The 19568-nt window shown below is 37.8% G+C and overlaps 1 protein-coding gene across 2 annotated transcripts in view; it reads right to left on the reverse strand.

The window, feature by feature from the left end:
- Positions 1-19568, reverse strand: part of LOC121315779 (heterogeneous nuclear ribonucleoprotein L-like) — a 46961-nt gene that overhangs the window by 12258 nt on the left and 15135 nt on the right. For both annotated transcript variants that reach the window (XM_041250173.1, XM_041250172.1), the window contains exons 2-7: positions 13362-13480; positions 11596-11833; positions 10739-10824; positions 9292-9388; positions 6257-6329; positions 2070-2141 (exon numbers count right to left, since the gene is read on the reverse strand). In XM_041250173.1, coding sequence (XP_041106107.1) covers positions 2070-2141; positions 6257-6329; positions 9292-9388; positions 10739-10824; positions 11596-11833; positions 13362-13480 — 685 coding nt within the window. The remainder of the gene's footprint in view (positions 1-2069; positions 2142-6256; positions 6330-9291; positions 9389-10738; positions 10825-11595; positions 11834-13361; positions 13481-19568) is intronic.

Genomic DNA, 19568 nt, shown 5'->3' on the forward strand with positions numbered 1-19568 from the left:
GTTTCCTATCATCGCTAAGGAAAGGCACCATAGGTTTATCAATCTGGTAGGCAGTAAGCAATGGTGTGATATGTTTAGCGACAGACAGAAAAATAAAGATTTTAGCAGTAACCAGGTTGTTACTGTACATCGCTATTTCAAAGGATTTTGTTTTTGGATCAGCACACTTCTTTTCGTTCACCAGTTTAACATACTTAATGACATTAGACCAAATGTCAAGGGCTCTCTGCTACCAGAACATTTTCTACTCACCTCTGCTGACAATTTCAAAGTAAAATGTTCACTACTTGTGACCACTATAATCTTCCCTCCTAGCTGCGGTATCTTTGAACAGCCAAAAAATACTGGATGGCACTTTGGTAATTTACCAACTACACCCACGAAAACCATCCCTAAAAGCTCCATTAACAATATGCAGTCCGCAGCTCCCAATGCTGTATTGGTGGCACTCGAGACAACTGCAATACTGACCTTAGCGCAGGGCACTCCAGACGCTCTGAGGTTTACAAACAAAACTGGACAGTGGCCAAAATAAACAAACAAACAAGTTTTGTGCTGGTTTAATTAGTAGCAATTGTTATTTCTTTTCAGTTCTTACTTTTACATTCCTCCTCTTTGAGCAGCCTCAACCCTGAGGAGCGGCTGATCCACTCTTTATATATATGCGGCCATCTCCAAATTGGTAATTACTTAATTAATTGAGAGATGGCCACATTATGCACGTTATTAGCTGGATGGGGAATTACAACTCCATCTGTGCTGTAAAACAGTAACAACAAAACATTGTGTTTTAAACACCAAACAATACATTTAAATCATAATAACACAAAAGGAAATACATAGATTGATTTTTTTCAACATAAGCTCTAAACTTCTTAAGCATGATGTTGGCGTCAGCGTGACCTAAAAATTGGGACCCCTAATATCTTGAGGCTAATTTGCAGTTTTCCACACAGGCACACATGGATTTGCTTAGATTGAGATTTATGGTTCAGATTCTCGTCATATAGCAACCCAGACTGATCTGCTTTGCTGACTTACTCCAATAACATGGACTTGAAATAGGGAGCAATATCATAACAACAAAGCATTTCCGTTCTCCACAAGAAAATCATATCACATGATTTGTATGAGTAGTGATATTTAATTCCATTTAATTCCAATATTATTTCAGACTTTAAGTAATCGGTTTTGGTTACATAATACGATACTGTCCCAGAGACACTCGACTCTTAAGTATTAGAAGGCCTACTGAGACTGCTTGAAGATGCAGCTACGCACAGCGATTTAACTGATGAATCAGTCATCTTTAATGTTCATTGCACTACCCTCTTTGCTGACTTAAATCACAATATTTTTGCCTTCCCGTGTGACTTTTTAGCGCCGACTTGCCCATGTTGCTGATGTCGAAGTTTTTCATGCAATACCAGCGCCATGCTTTATATCGATTGATTTGTTTTCCTGCAGCCGGTCACTGTTGGCCTTGTTTTCAAGCCATACTTTATTGAAATGGCACTTGCTCAATAACTAAACACACAGCTAACGGAATTGTTATTAAGTAGTAACCACAATTTCCCCCAACTCAGGCGACCACAGAGCTCACACAAAACTACACTTGACTGATAAGACGGTGAGCCAATCCAAAAGCACGAAACAGTGCGCCAAACAGAGTTAGGTCACACCCGAATAGTTGTTTGAAATACATTTGTGGGGCTTAAAAAATGTGGAATGCAACAAATAAATAAAAAAAAATTACCCAATTAAACAAAAAAAATGTATGACTTTTCCATGATCCTATAATAAAATGCCAATTTTCCAGGGTATTCCAGGAATGGATTTTGTAAAAGCAGATTTCTAGGAGATTCTGTGTTTAAGCACCCGTATGAAACCTAATATTATTAAGGAAGGTGTATATTATTAAGGAAGGTGTATATTATTAATGAAGGTGTATATTGCTGGTATACTTGTTTTTAACAGTTCTGATACTCTAAGGGGATGTGGCACATGAAGTGCTCCCAGAGGCAGTTGTATTGCTTGTTGGAAACAGCAGGAGCTTGTGTGAAACTCACCATACCCACTGTCACCATAGGAAGATGGGTGCTCTCCTAGGATGGCTTGCCGCTGCCTTCCCTTCCCCCTATCTGAAAAAAATTGCAATTGTTACATTACATTTAAAAGTGTTACCGCTAAATGCTAAAAAATGTGTAGATATATTGACCCACAGACTGTAAACAACAGAAAAACAGACTGCTTGACCAAAATCTCAGCCAGGTCACATATCAGACCAAGGTCTCCAATTCTACAGCTATGGCCAAACGTTTTGCATCACCTAATAAGAGTAACTAATTTTGCTTCATAAAGTCGAATGAAACCTGTGGAATGTTACGTTAACATATTGAATTGCATACCTATATACATAATGAAAAACTGGCAAAAATTTAAAATTGTAACATTTCGAAATCTAAAATGAAATACTGTACTGCTATTATGTCTTCTGGTAGACTTTTGATACAGTCAGAACTCGGATATCTGTTACCCAGTGACACGTCAAGTCGCGTTTTACGTCCTTGTATTAAGAATAAACCCAAGCCCCATTATTTATATGTAACAAATGAATGCACTTACCCGTCGCACGCGATTTCCGACTCTGTCACCAGTTTTCTGGTACAAAGCCCATCTCTTCATTGTTACAGTTTATTTAAATATCCGCCACCACCCGCAGTTTTTTTTTTTGTGTGTTTTTTTCGTTTCGAAATTCCTCTAATTTCACATGATGAAAATGCAGTAAAAACAAAGTGAACGAGACAAGCTACGGTAATGTAAAAGTTAATCATTAAACAGTTTTAGGTACTGTGATGCATTTTTTTTTTTTAAATGTGATCTTCAGTTACTTTTGTGCATTTTCATTTGCAAGTGAACTGTGACAATTGGGCCTTATTTAGCATTATATTCTGCAATTTTGAATACTGATTTTGGATACTGTTTTACAGTAACTCTAGAAACTGTGTTTTTTAATCTTTTGCTAAATTGCATTGCCTTTTATATTTTACAGAGTTCTGTGCATGGGTAACATTTTGATTACATTTTTGGGTCGTTAATAGGGAATTTTACACAATGCTACAATAAGTATCGTACTGTATTACAGTCCACGTGTTGTTTCTTTTGGCAATCAGAACAATACAGTTCTGAATTAAAATACTTACTCTGTTGAAAATACAGTACTGTTCCAACAAAACCAACTACAGTACATCAAAATGGAAGCCTACTTCTTTTAAAACACTGTCCTTTCAGCTATATATTTTTGACATTGTATCTTTTTTGTGTTCCCTGAAAAAAACATGGCATGGGTTGGAACAGACCAAAATGAAATAATCAGATAAGCGTCACACTCGTTTAACTGACACAGGAGTCAAAATTCATGTATCATTTTGTAGTTTCTTTGATTACATAATGCTAAGTAAAATATCTAAATTATGTTCATACAGTTTATACATTTTTTAAAATGATGGTTCAATCCTAAAATTCTAGATGATGCAAAACCTTTAGCCACAGCTGTACAAGTGACTAGTTGAAGGTCATCTTTCAAGGTCAACAGTTCCAGAAGTATATGGCTTGTGCTTAAATGCCCTACAGACAAGCCAAATAATTCAGAATATATATATATATATATATATATATATATATATATATATATATATATATATATATATATATATAATATTCAAATGTTTATATAATTCAGCAAACTCACAAGTGAGGGCTGTAGCAGAGTATAGCACTAGTACAGGATTGCAAATAAAGAAAAAAAACTATATAGCAACTACAATACAGACATAGTACAGAACATAATTTGGAAAAATAAAAAGATTTATACACCTTCGGGAAGAAAAAAAAAAACTTTACACAGTGCAGATTACATTCTTTAGAAAGCTCTTGTGCACAATTGGGGAAAAACAGTACCTGTGTTTTTACCACTAGCGTCAACACCAACATTTTCAATGAGGCCTTCTTTAAACTTGCAAGAGGGGTTTCAGCACAAGCGAATAACATCAACCTGTGTTACAGTCAGTACATACATAGTTCAGTGGATACAACTTGTAACAGCCTAAGCATCAACCACAGAAGAGGAGGGATTGAATTGAAAGAACAGCAATGCTTTCAGATTCAGATGACATTTCTGTTTCTTTATACTGGATTTTACTTATAAATCGTTCTCAGTATCCGTTGTCTATTTGCCAAATATAAAGAAGCACACATTCTAGTACCACAAGGCATTTTATAGCATCTCCATTACATGATGGCACCATTACTTGGATTAAGCAATTATAAAGTGAAGTGTTGAAGCCAAAGCAAAATACAAAATTTCTGGAATAAAATGGTAAATGCAATTTAGTAGCAAGTGTCAGGCAACAACAGGCAACAACTGTTCATTCAATTCTGTGTCACACCATGAACAGTGGTTTCAGCTAAATATCAATACAATACCATTCATCTTTTTTGTTTCTTAACAACCAAACAGGACATAGACCTCTCTAGATGACATTTTTCATGCAGTTTTCTGAAGTTCTGGCTATTGTCCACTAAGCTGTCAATCTGGTAAGTGAACAATAATACAGAATAAAAATCCATAATGTCACTCATCCCTGGCATGCCTGACAAGTCTTATTTGATATATAACTGTAAAGACATGCCTGGATTAAAGCTGTAACATCCTTTCTTGTCCTCATTATTTAGAAGATAGATAGCTGTCTAAATTAGTAGTGTGAAAAAAGCAAAGAGATATTGCAGCTTTAAAAAAAGATCACCAAACCATCACTTGTTTGTATCAGGAAATATATTTCAATGAGGTGACCATGACAATGGCAAGACCACTTAGTTTTGAAGCCTTTGAATAGACTTATTATTGCAGAGTAACTACAGAGAACAGAGTTCCCTTGTTATTTAAAAATGTGATAAATGAATTTGTGAAGTAATACCCATTCAGTAGGTCTAGCTGATCTGTTATATATGTAAACTGTACCTGTATAATTTGTTACTGTGAAATAACAAGGGAGTACTGTAGTTGGTGGTTAGTGAGTTTATAAGTAAAAAATGAGTAAATCTATCTGACATGGAAGGGGAGATGTTAGTCTTAAGGTCATTCGTAATGCAGTACTTTTTTAATAGAGATGATTTGGTGACAATCAGATTTTTTTGACAAATTGTCCCCTAGAATTTTTCAATCAAATAACTGAATATACACAAAAACTTCAGGCTCAGTCTAGATGGGATATTGATCCACGCACAGGGAGAGTCCTTCCTTTTGAGACGTGTTGAGGTGGTGCATGTATTCAAGATGAGTGGCAAGTCAGGACTGTCATGCACGTATGCATGATGAGGTGCAGAGTCTGCCTGACTGTCATTCTTTTTGCTTCCATCTCTGAACCCTCCCCCCTCGCCTATTCGGAAAAGTCCTTTCCACAGTGAAGCAGCGTGCAGGTCGGTAGGTAGGAGTTTTAGGTTGTGTTTATTCAATCAGTCCTAATTCAGGTTCTCTTTTACTTGGGAATTGCGTGTTGCTTGGAGAGATAGAGAGTCTTATGTGCTGCTGGCTTGTCTGCATGTTTGAGTTCCACCTTCACTTGTGTCCATTATTGTCAATAGAACCAGTAGGGGGCACTAGAGTCAGAGTACAGCTTCATATTCTCAGTTTACACCACATGGTGGCCAGCAACATTTGCACCTTTTTTTACTCTTCATATCACTGTTAACATTTCTAAATTTATTAGCATTTCAGCATTTAATCAAATCTCTTGTGCATTAACATCTCTTTGCCAACATCTACTCACACTTTATTAAAATGATTGTATCATAAGAAAAATACTTCAATGTCAGTATGAGTCCAGGGCAGCAATTATAAAACAAAAAAACATTTAAAAGGGAAAGTATACATATTTTTGTGAAAATCCTCTTAAAGCATATGGATCATAAATATATACAAGTATTTTTTAAAGAACAAAAAAAGCTTTTCATTTCTCTTCCCCACTATCCCTTTCTCCCCTAGTCCCTGTAGACTGACTGTTGGGAATAGTAACTCTGACAAAATATCAAATGTGAAGAACTTCACTAAAATATAGATTCTATATATCCTGACCTCATTTTAACTGCTAAGTACATTTTATCTTAAAAGTAATATATATATATATATATATATATATATATATATATATATATATATATATATATATATATATATAATATATTAAAGTAACCTTACCTCGTCTAACCAGATATGGTTTAGTGTAGTCCCAACTATCACTGTCATTTCTTATGACGTTAAGACGGGTTGGCTATTGGAAAAAGAGAAAACTTTAGGTTATTATTGTAACCCTGGTTCCCTGAAATAGAAATGTAACCATTACTGAGTGGGTATTTACCTCCGAAACCTATAAAATATATCAAAGCTGCCTGCAGAACCTGTGACACAGTCATTGCCCGCCCCCGAGGGTACAAAATGACACCAGTTTGCCGCTGGTTTGTGCCCTGGAGGTGGTTGCTTGTGATGCATGCGCACCAATTACTTTGTGGATTCCCGTGTGTGGTGAATGCGCTGCAGCATCTCGTCCACGTGTGCTTGGGAAAGCCAAAGCTGTCTGCGTACGGCTACCAGCACAGCCAGGTTTCCACCTACAGCCTGCCCGTTCAGTTTTGACAGACGGAACAGGTTCTTATGAATCAGGCGCAGGGCCTGTGGCTGTCAGAGAGGAACCTCAGCAAATAGGACCAGTAAACTACCAGAATACTATTAAAAGTTGCCCAGCCATGCGGCGAATGCATTGGTTGAATAGGCACGCTTGAGGATCACCTCCGAGACCCTGCACTGTTTGTTGGTGCAGATAGTGCCCTTGGACAGGAGTGCTAAATTAGTTGTCTGTACCAGCGCGGCAACTGAAGCCTCTACCAGCGGAAATTAGGCCAGGCCCAGCTTCTCCACATTGTGCACCCATATATAGGGTGTCCATAGACTGGGAAATAACAGGATCTGTAGCCAGGTGACCCCAGGACAACTGGATCCATTGGGGGTGGGGGCACGGGAGATGTGGTAGGCTAGTCATCAAAGATGGACTGTCTTGTTTCACCTTCTGAAGGCCAGCGCACTTGAAAGACTGCAGTGGCCTGCTGACAGGGAGAGCTTAACCGCGGGGGATGTGCTGTCTGACTCCACGTCCTCAGACAGGAACACCAGCTCCTCAGAGACAGCGATGGACAGCATGTCATCCTGCAGTGAATCTGCACTCATAGCCCCCTGGGATCCCAAAGAGATAGGTGGGGCAGGCAGCGTCGAACGTTTACGTAACTCTGTGAGCACCGTTCCTTGATGGGAAACTGTTGCCCAGAGTTTCTCCATCTGCTCCGAGCCCGCTGATCGCTTGGAATGGCGACTCTTTTCTTCTCTTCTTCCTCTTCCTCGAAAGAAAAGAAGGAGAGGCATAGGAGGATGAGGGAGTCTGTGAGGACAGCTTCCTTCATAGGCTACTTTCACGGGTGCATTGTCTGCTCTCCCTTGGCACAGAGCCATGGGGGGAGGACGTAGCCACCTCTCTAATGTTGAGGGTGATGGGGAAGAGCTCTGTGCAGGAGTGAGGGACGCAGAGCACTCTGTAGAGCTGCGGGAGAGGCATTTCTCCAGCATGCACTTGGAGAAACGTGCACAAAGCTTGTGGCTCACCAGTGCCTCCTTTGCGTGATCTGGCTCAATGCAGGAAGAGCATCTGCTGTGCTTGTCCTCAACAGGCAGACTAGCCTTGCATGTCTCACTGGGAAAAAACACAGGAATTATGCAAGTAGCAATGCAGTGTACAGTAACACTGGACAGGTGCTGCTTCAGTCTGCTTAAAGACAGCAATGGGGCTGCTCAAGGTTGGTACCAGATCGAGGATGTAACCTTTGGTTGGTAGTGCGTCAGAACCGGGACGGTACCAGTTTGGTTTGGTGACTTTATCACTGGGTCAGTAATGTATGGTACTGGTTTGCGGCAACGGAGCAGGTCGGTGACCTCGGTACCAGTACGGTACGGGTCCACCAGTACGGTACGGGTCCACCAGTTCGCAGTTATCGCGGGTAGCACTGTACAGAGAACCTATGAAAGCTACTGGCAAAGCCAAGTTAGTACTCACACGAAACTGAGGGTAGCCTGCTTGTTAAAATGAACTAACAGCCCAGTTGGAACTGTGACACTACCAGGTAGGTTCACTACTGGTTTGGTGACTTCAGCACTGGGTAGGTATGGTATCTGTTCGGTCACCTTGGTCCCAGTTCGGTACAGTATGGTACCAGGTCAGGAACGGAGCGGGTCAGTTACCTCAGTACGGTATGGTATGGTAAGGGTCCACCGGTTTGCAGTTACCATGGGTAGCACTTTACACGGATGCCCACCTGTGCACGCTACTGGCAAAACCACTAAGTCAGTACTCACACGAGACAGAGGGAAGCCTGCTTGTTAGAATGAACTATCGGCTCTCGCGATGGTGATGCAAAAGCTGTCACCAAAACGGCATCAAGATGCTGTGGTAAAGATTGCAAGCAACCACAACCGAAGAAGCCTCTTGATCCTGCGCAACGCTGCTCTCAATACACGTGTGCCGCAGCACATAATGCAGACAAGTCTGCATGTAGTCCCTGTTAAAACAGAAAAACACAACGAGAAAAGAAAAATATTTCTCTCATACAAAATACAGTAACAACAATTACTTTATTATACAAACCGTCTCGTAATTTTAGCCGAAGCCAAAACAAAAATAAAATAACTCCAACCAGAGCTATTGCAGCCTGGGGGAAGAGCAGCCAACTTACGTTGCTTGATCCCTGGGAAGGAGCGACTCAAGCCGCTGGCTTCACGTGGGACACAAGCCCTCTGCAGGACGTAACAAACAGGCTGTAGTGCACAATATACCCGTAATTAATTTTGAAAAATTATTACAGCGTAAATAAATTATCGCATTAAAACATAACAATTAGAGAAAATTATACAGTCATAAGCTACAAGTAGTCAACTGATAGGCTCCTTCTGTCAGGTCAGTCTAGAAAGAAAAATGGTGCAGAGGTCTGTGAGTGCTGTCATTTTGCGCCTGGGGGCGGGCCATGACGGCCTCACATGCTCTGTGAGCAACTTTGACATATTTTATAGTTTCGGGTCTTTAGGAGGTAAATACCCATTTGGTAATGGTTACACTTAGTACTTGAATGGGAAAAAACACTGTATGTTTGTTCAATGAAAAACTGTACAAATCTGGACAAGCATAAAGTTGTTACCCTTGCGTATTCAATTTTCAACGTGCAGCACCCAACATAGATATCAGCTCCGTTGAGGGCAGCTTTGGCTTTTTGAGCACTTTGAACAGATTCGAATGTAAGTACAAGTTAAGGATCATTACATACCCTGTGTTGTCTTTTCTTCCTAACTGTACAGCTACAGCCAAAACTGTTGCATCACCTATACTTTTAGGATTGAGACACTGGAAGCCATAATAGTAGTATAGTACTTCATGTTAAATTTAGAATATGTCAATTTTTTTAATTTGTCAGTTTTTTGTACATTATATGCTAAACTACAAAGCGGTATGTAATTCAATGTTAACGTAACATTATTCATCAGGTTTCATTCAACTTTATGAAGCAAAATGAGTTCATTCTATAGGGGGATGCAAAACATTTGGCCATAGCTGTAGATTCATATTTAAAGGGGCCTACAGGTAAAAAAAAAATACATTTCTGAAAATGACCCTCAATTAATACGTCTTTTAAAGTGGCAATCTTCATAGAAGATAATAATTTGGTGCTTGTCTATGAAACTAGGCTTGACAACCTGTCATTTCAAAGCCAGGTAACCTAGCATGCTGTAGTTTCAAGTGCAATTCATAAATGAGCTGTAGTACTGAACTGAGACAAAGATCAAATTATTGTTGTCTATAAAGGCCGTACAGACAACTATCAATTGTAAATATTTAGCTTTCCAGATTATTTTTTTAACCCAGTCAAGGGACAAAAATACATTTTTTTAGATACTTTTCTAAAATAAATCAATCTCTCCCACAGAGATTTACTGCGTCCCTGACACGGAACACTTTGCGAGGACAGCAAAAAAACGAAAACATTTTTTTCTTTGCAAATCTGTTTTTTGAGCATGAATCAAGGTCAGTAAAACATCAGGAGATACATTTTTTAAAAGCTAAGAAGCATGTTGAGTTTCCTTTGCAACGACTGCAGCAGATCTATGACCATCTCTTAAAATAGTACAATGGAGTTTCATTTGCTCTCGTTGTATAGGTCATAGCATCAGATATTGGTTGAGGTTATCGTCCAACTCTCAGGCTATTGCATTTACCACTCTCATTTGGTAGACACTGTGCATTGCACCCAGCTCTTTGGCACGCTTCCCGAGCAGGATAGTTTACCACTTTTTCATTTAACCAAGAGGGTTCATTTCTAACAAAAACTATAAAGTTATTCTGGTCCCGATCGGAATAATCTACTTGTAAAACAAACAGCGCATTATTTTCATGACAAAGCTGGTAAGAAGGCTTTTTACTGGCACAACCAACACTGAGTTGCACTGGACTGGAAGAGTGAAAGAGGCAGTTTAGTCCCTTTCTGCTCCAAATGAGCAATCAGTGCAGCTCATTGAAACGTCTTCCTTCAGCTCTGCAGCTGCAGTGGAAAACTACACATTCCCAGTTAATGGATGGATCTAAAAGGATATTCCACCATGGCCTGTATGCCATTCCTCTTGAATATTACAATACGGAGGACGTTTCCAGTCGGGTTGCAGACAGTGTATAAAACATCCTGTAAAAAGAAGACAAAAACACAGAAATAAAATTAAAAAAGCTAACGAACATCAGTTACTTATAAATGGTTCATTGGGTTTATCATGTAAATGATATGTCCATTATTGACACTGCAGCTAGGGCACTAAATAAACCTGCTCATGCAAACAAAAAAAAGAAAAATGAATAAAAACCAACAACACATTAATTTGTTTTAAATAAATAAAAAATACTGTAACTGAAACGTCTGGTTAGATTACTGGAAACTATCAAATACTGTAAACAAGTAAAGCGCAAGTAATCTGTACTTTCTGTGTAATTTGAAAATAAAACTGTAAAAATCTGGACCAAAACACAATAGGCTTGCGTCAATGTTATAGGAACCGGAAAAAAACAGAAAAAAACACCCTGATTTGTGGTAGAGATTTCCCGCAGTTTCAATATGGTGTTTTGCTTATAAGCTACAGATTATTTTTTTGTGTATCTACGGAACAATAAAGATAAGAATTTAAAGCACTTACCATTATTCTCACATTTAAAGGTCATGTTTTTATTCCAAGCTTTACCCTGTACAATAAGGCCCACACCTTAAAAGCAGTATGCTACACAAAAATGAAGCGAGTTACGTCTGATGGTTTCCACTCGTGAGCGTTATATTTATAAAAATATATTCTCTGCATTCAATATGCACTCACTTCAAAGGGTTTCTCATTCCTTGGCACAATTTCGAGGCAGTCAGTTGTGTGCCGAATGGCTTCACTAGATTGCAAATAAAAGACAGCGTTCTTACCGTTGTTATGGGGTAAAGAGGATTCTGAATGGACAACAGCAAGACATTATTGCCGCTGTTGGGGTTGTCTGAGTGTGTCGGCCGGGTGATCTTTTTACTGGTAGAATAATTCAAGAAGGCTTGCTGTCCAGCTATGTAGACAGCCTCATTGGCTCCGCACGCCACACACTTGTCAGCACTTTCAACCCCCTCAAACTCCACCAGAGCCTGCCTCTTAAAAGGCATCATCATCACGTAACTGGAAAAGTAAAAGGGAATGACAAGTTAGCATTCTAATCAGGTCAAGTAAGAGACAACACTCTGAGCTGCTCAGCACACCGGTCATGTAACAGAACAGTCCTTTCTTTGTGCTTTGACCTTTTATTATATACATTTTTTTTCATGAAGGCTCATTATCCAGTTGGTTTGTAAACATCACATGATTCCAGATGTGCCAAGCTAACATGTCACTCAAGCAACATTGTGATGGGATGATAATCCAAACGAGCAACATCTCCACACACTGCAAGGGACAGATAATGCCAGCTAGAAAGGCTAAATATAAAGAGCAGATGATACAGTGTGCCCAAAGTGGTAATAGATCAGTAAAGGAAAAATGTCACCTAAATGACATACTACCATTGATATGCCTGTCATCAGTCATGCTTTTTGGATATCATGATGAGCTGAGATTCGACATGCAACATTACTCAGGATTTGCATCTGTAAACAGTGTTGCAACTGGAGGGCACAAAACAGCTGTGCTTGGTTATGAACACAGCATGATGTTGCCCTATGGCAATAAAACCTGCATTGCAGCACATGGAACAAACAATGTGTTACACTATGATGAGTAAGAAAAAAGAAAAAAAAATTCTGAAATGTTTAAAAAAAAAAAAAAAAAAAAAGCCATGAACATTTCAATTTTGCAAAAAAAAGTACCTAAGTTTCCACTTACAACCTCTATATCAGAAATACTGCAGGAAACAACAAAACTGTCTTTCCTTTTGTAGGTATGGAACTAGTCCTTCTTATTAGACCAGAATTTACATGGAAGGCAGAAGGGCTAAATGCTGGTTTCACAATGTAGCCATATGCCAAATTAATAGTAAAATGTGGCTTTGCAATTCCACAAAACTAAACTTATTATTCTTGATCAAGCAGTTGGTTGTAATAACAGCAGACCACAAGATACAACAAAAAACATACATCATTGTCATTTTTTAAATATGGACAACGTAGACTTGGAATCAGCCTGCAAGGCAAACAGTGTAATGTGAACTGTCTTGGAGAACACTAAAAATAAGCTATGAATTTGCCATGAATGAAAGTTGACATCTTCACTGGTAAATTGTATTCGAGCTCTGAATGCATTCCACATACTGTGAAAACCTGTAACAAGACTTGGTAAAGTGACAGTAACCCATACTGGAACATGTTGAGATTAGTCATTTGCTCAGACAACAGATTGTAAACTATACTAAAAATGCCCTGTCTAGTCTGTTTTATGTTTTTTAAGCTTCAATTGAATACAAAATCAGCAGTAGTACAGCTGTAAATGTTTTACACAACTACAACACCACTGATGTTTGGTTTCTACAGCTGCTAGCAGCCCAGATTTCATTATGATAGCATGGTTTGGGTCAGCACCTTGGCGAGAAAGGGATTTGTTACAGTCTAATTTTTTGTTGCTCTCTTGAGCGGCTGAATAAGCAGGCCTGACAACACATAAAAAAGTGATTGGAAATGTTGGCCAGCTAATATTATAGCCACAAGCTAAGACGCACCATATCGTCCCGAACTTCTCCAGGGCTTCAACCAGGTCTGCCTCCACGACGGACTCACACAACCCCCGCACATGGACCACCGGGGAGGGGGGAATCCGGTGGGTTTCGTTCCCATTGTCCTGGAACCAAGAGACAAGATACCACATGTACAGTAGTCCGTCGCATATCTGTTTGCGGTGGGACCAGAGGAAGGGCATATATATAAAAAGTCGGATAAATGAATTGTGTTTAAAATACCATTATACACAGCTGCAACAATTACTATATTCACACAATTATTGTTTTAAGAGTCCACTCTGGAGTTGGGTACAATAGTACAAACGTACGATAATACAGAACCCCAACACCCCCACCAGCACACACCAGATGGGCGGATCAGTTATATGTTTTATCACTATGTATTGTATTGATATGACAGACTCCGGTAGTGTGTTTACATATACAGTTATATGTGTTCTTCACTGCACCACAGGCATATCCGCATCCAATGTGTGCCATCAAAGTACAGAAATGAAGATTGAGAGAAAGATGAAGAGGGGAGGGGGGGGGGCTGCCTGTTATCTTTGCTGTGTGTTGTCACACATCTGTAAATTAATTGTATAAATACATCATACACCCATCTTGTGGCCTGTTGCTTTATTAATCTATTCCAGATTGCTGCGTATTACAGGTGTAGGGGTGAGCAGCTGCATGTCAGAGAGACAATCACTGTCAGGGCGCTCTAGCTGTGAAAGGCATGCTTATGTTTTCCTAAAGCCAGACTGGAGATACGAGCAACCAATCAAAGACCTGTATTATCTCTGCAGCAGTCCAATCATAAGTTAGCTGAAGCAGGACAAAAAGTTATGTTAACTGTAATTTCTGGCTGTTTATGCATCTGTCCAGTCTGCTGAATGTTGATGTTGCTAATTGTACAGAGACTGTTAATTTATTGAGAAATCATAGTAGGCTACAATTAACATTTTAGGAGTGTATTTAGAATTAATTATTATTCTTACAGAAAAAAAAAAAAGTGTCATAACGAAAAAAATCCATTCCAGCAACACTCAAAATTTACAAACTGAGCTTAATTATCATGTTCAAATGGGTGAATAGAATGAATAACTGTGACAAAGTGCCAGCCCCTATGTATACTGTCTGTTATATGTTGCGTGTGGTGTGTTAAATGTTGGTGTATAGTCATTGGTACACGGGATATAAACGGGTCTGTGTAACACGAGTGTTTAAAATGTATATTTGTATTTAGGCACGAGGATTGCACAGCACTTCACGTGGAAGTAAAAAGTAATAATATGTGAGCACGGGGAATTGCACTTTATTAATTCACGTGCAGTTGTACCGAGACTCCAACTGAATGATTGATTAGCAGTCGAGTCTTGGTAGAGTTGCAAAAAAGCAGCATGTTTTCACCCACTCGCGGTTCGGTGAGTGGAGAACAGGATAGGCGATGGAGGTAATCATTGTGATCATAAATAATATAAATAAACTATCTGCTCACCGTGTTTTGTTAGTCCGCTTTTTTTGTTTGTTTATTTTGGCGAATGTGCCGTGTCCTTGTGTTTTTGTTTGTTACCACCGTTTATTTTCTGTTCTGTTTATTTATTAGAGACCATTCGCTCAGCTATACCAAACTCCACCTCTCTGTCATTTATTTCCTGTCTCTGGTCTGACTCCACCCACTCCGGCCATCTTTGTGACCATAACATAAAGCATTTCTATGTATTGTGTATATAAGAATGCTTGATTGATGTTTACTTTGCAGTTGAATGAACTCGTTGCATTTACAAAATCAGAGAGTGCGCTACCACAGTAGACTTTGTAACTGCACGACTTGCATAAAATAAAAAAAAAGTTTGAAAAAAAAAAAAAAAAAAAAAACTGACAGTATCCAAAGCCTTTTTTTTTTTTTATTTTACTTCAAAAACATACAGCTATGTCGGATCAGCTGGCCTTTAAAGAAACCTATATAGTATTTCCTTGTGATACAATACTGTCCGTATTCAATAAAATAGTGGCGTTATCAGTACATTCATTTGAAAAGTTGGCACCTAGTTATGGAGCCAGTTGTGTATTTGAATGGTCTGTATGTATGTGTGCAGGATATATTGTGTTGTCTTGTCTGCTGTCATATCGGTACATACTGTGGCAACAGCAATGATAGCAGCTGGTCGAGGTAATGCCATTACTAATGTCCATCATTCTGCATTCTCGCTTGGCTGTTGTGTGCACTTGCTATATTGGTAGTGAATGTGCAGATGTTTTTGCGAGGCACAAACAGATTTGCGAATTTCTCCAAAAACTGCTATATTCCAATGTCTGCTACTTTGTGCCTTTTTGGAATAGCTCTCTTTTTGTGCCAAAGCACTATTTTTTTGCGAGGCACAAATTTAGCGAGGGGATTGCGCGAAGATCAAAGATCAGGCCCAGTATGTGTTAAGGAAGATGATACTTATTGCTTTTATTCATTTTAAAACTATGTTTGTTTTTTTTATTGTGTTGCAAAACTACCTTAATACACGCTTGTGTCCCAATATTTACAGGGCTGTCTTTAGTGGGTTTTACTGTTTTTATTATTATTACAATGCAAACTGTTATTACCCACAGACAAACCTTTAATGATGTGGCTGAAGTGTTGTAATTTACTTATGTCGTTTCTATAAGGTTGTGCGCAGGCAGCTTTTTCATGATTGCATCTGAAGTATTTGCAGATGTTAGTGATATTACATAATAAATGCAGAGTCTCAAACAGTCGCTGGGGCTACTGGCAAATATTGTAAATAAACGCTGGAGCATTTATTTAAAGTTTTACATTATATCTCTGGCAAGCACACTAAATAACAAAATACAAATCCATTATCTTCCCACCACTTTTTTATCACAATCTGATTCAACAAACATGTATAAAAAACAATGCAGTTGAGTTGCAAATGAGAGGGAGTACATCACGACTTCTACGTAATACTCAGTGGTGTACACTGCATTTCATTGCCCCACAGCAAGTAACTGCAGAATACGGAGTTAGTACGTGTACAGTACCAAACAATTTAAAAAAAATCCCATCTCTGGGATTTCATAGCAGCGAAATCATCCACAATCTTGTCCGTGTTCAATTGTCTTGCTCATACTTGTTCTATGCTCAACAAGGCTAGTCCAGGCAGTCTTTCTTGAAACATGGTACTTTTGGTGTGTGTTGTGATCAGCTTAAGTTTAGAAAATGATCTCTCAGCAGTAGCAACAGTGACAGGAATGATTAAAAATAGCTCTGGCAACCATGCAAGCAGTGCAAAATAATCCCATTTAGATGATGACACTCCAGCAAAAAAAAAAAAATTAAATCATTAGTGTGGACGTTGTTTGGCTTCAAAAAGAATGCAGACTGCGTGGTAACCGAGGACTGCTTTCCAGTGTGCCGAACCTGCAAGAAAAAAATTGCTGCAAAATAATGTAAATGCAAACAGCATGTTTGTCCGCCTCCGTGACCATTATCCCACATTCTACAGAGACACAGTGCGAACTGCATCTTCCAATGGATTATTTTTGTTTGTTTGTATTTTAAAGCTTTATGTGGCTTTGCAAAGCAACCTGTCAGACTACAAAGGATTACGATTTTATATAATACTGGATACTCTGTTTTACTGAAATGTTTAAATATTCAGGTGCAGAAAGATCAGATAATGCACATCTGAGCAATACTGTAGGAGTCTGAGTATCACTGTTTTGTTTATTTGTAGGAGGTTAAGAAATATTTTTAAGATCTTTATTTTTTAAATGCATAACTTTAAATATGCCTTTTTAGTGTCAAGACTGTTAGTGAAAATGTGACTGTTTCAAGGGTTGTAAGCCCTATATAAAATTGTCGGTATATTTTTTAAACAATTAAACAAACCCAAATTGATTATTCTTTTTCTTATTTTTGTATGCCCAATATCAGTCAAAATGCTTGCTTGCATTTGAGGCAAGCTTGATTTTCATAAAGTGGTTTGTTTTTACAGATATAAATTTTTTAAGAACACTAAGGGCCCCATTTCGAAGCGAGTACAAAGTTTGTACCTCATCTGTCTGAAAAGAATAAAACCATTTTAAGATAGTAAAACTAGTAAGAAACATCTCAAAAGAATAATGCAATTGCTCCACCTTGCACCAAATCTGTTTCTTGATAGTCTCAAAATATTGATGATGTTTTTTCCTTTCCGAAAAAAAATGCGTGGAAAATTTTGCAATTACAGTACTAATAAATCAGGTCCGTAATATCGCGATACTCAATATATCATGATCATTTCTGGACTAATATTGCAATAATTCCAGTGTATGTGTATCTTCATATAAGAAAATAAGTTTGTGTGTTTATTTAAATCTTAAAATGAAAACAGCAAAAGGCACATCACACAAATAGGATCTACATGTCTGGTAATTTTCATTTCAATTAACTTGGTAGTTTTAGAGAACCACAAGGGTGAATTTTGTTGTACTGTTGTAAATGAGTTTAACATGGAAGCTGATTTTAACCTTACCTACAGTGGCGCTACTGCACCACTATATATATATATATATATATATAATATATATATATATATATATATATATATATATATATAATATTATATATAATCTCATATAGATATACCCAGTCTTGTGCCAAAAACTGTCACCTTTCATTTTGAATGAGTATATGAAAATGGAACAACTGGTTTTAGAAAGCATTTACATTTTTTTAACTGAGGAAATACCCTAATAATTGTTGCAAAAATCAACAAAAAGGTTTAAGATGATATGAGGACAAGTTCTCTTTAGAAGGTAACAAAGTAGAGTATTTAAAATGCTGTTACAGAACCGACAAGAGTAGTCTGCAGATTAGTCTTCAGTTTTTCTTTACCCACCAGATTAATCTGCAGATTAGTCGGCCGTTTTTCTTTTAACAGTTTGACACCTTAATGAAAAGTTATGCTTGTAAATAGAGAATTGGTAATATGTATTAGAACAGTCATGTTCCGTATATTATCTGCTTATGAATGTACCAGTAAAGAGTGTTTCACTGTATGCTCAGCTATTAAATAACTAAAAGTAGTTATTTCAAATTACCCCAGTGTATGGAAATAAAAAATCCTAAAAAACAAGATTTACATTTTTATATATATATAGATATATATATATAGATATTTTTTTTTTTTTTTTTTTTTTTTTTTTAAAAGTCTCTTGTTACAAACGTGTTTGCATCCTCAGCACATGATTACACACACTGAAAGGTAAATGTAGACAGTATTCTGCTAAGCTAAAGAAGTAATTAGCAGTACAATGTTCTATGAAACCCAAAAACAAAGAACGCAACACAATTCAAATATCAAATCAATATGACGGTTATACGAGCTATTGCACATTGTTACTTTAGTCGTGATCTTCAATGAGACACAATTGTGCTGGCGACCCTATCTGCCAAGGGACACTATTTAGCATAACACCTGGCCCACTTGGTGCCCGGGCCTCAGAGCTATGTATGGCCCGTACGGCTGCTATGGTGGTGTGTAATTAATTTAGGATGGGTGCTAGTGGCAACGTGGTCAGTGAATAAACACATATATTAATTAATAAATAAATAAATAAATAGTGTGCATTAAAAAATGTCAAATTCTTTATTTGTTTTTTTCTTTCTTTCTACTCATAGCCCATGTTTATTTGCCGTTCAAATATTCATTTTGTATCTCGGTATCTATGGTAGAGACTACTTGCTGTACCATTTTGTTTTAGCAACCTTTTTTTAGTGCATGTTTATGAATTTGACATGTTTTGATATTTGAATGCTTGTTGCAATATTGATTAACAATTAATTAACCCACTTTTGTATTTCTGAAATAAAAATAAACAAACAAATAAATAAATGCATCAGATGGTTTGATCATTTTAATTAAAAGCATAGGTCTGCAATGTATTTATTATTACCAGATTAACGTTGTTTATATTTTAATTTTCTTTATTTTATTATTATTTGCAAAGTAGCATAGTTTGACACATTCATTCAAAATAGTCTCACTTTGACATGAAGGGATGATCAGATCTTCTTCAGGTCAGCTTAGGGTAAAGTGAACTGTCTGCGTCCGCGTTTGGATCAGTTGCAAAACAACCCCAAGCCGAACACGAAAAAATGTCAGGTTTATAAAAGTGTCAATTAACCCTAAGCCAATGGAGTCGACCTGATCGCAATGAGGTTATATT

The sequence above is a fragment of the Polyodon spathula genome, chromosome 5, assembly GCF_017654505.1.
Source record: "Polyodon spathula isolate WHYD16114869_AA chromosome 5, ASM1765450v1, whole genome shotgun sequence".
Taxonomy (NCBI): domain Eukaryota; kingdom Metazoa; phylum Chordata; class Actinopteri; order Acipenseriformes; family Polyodontidae; genus Polyodon; species Polyodon spathula.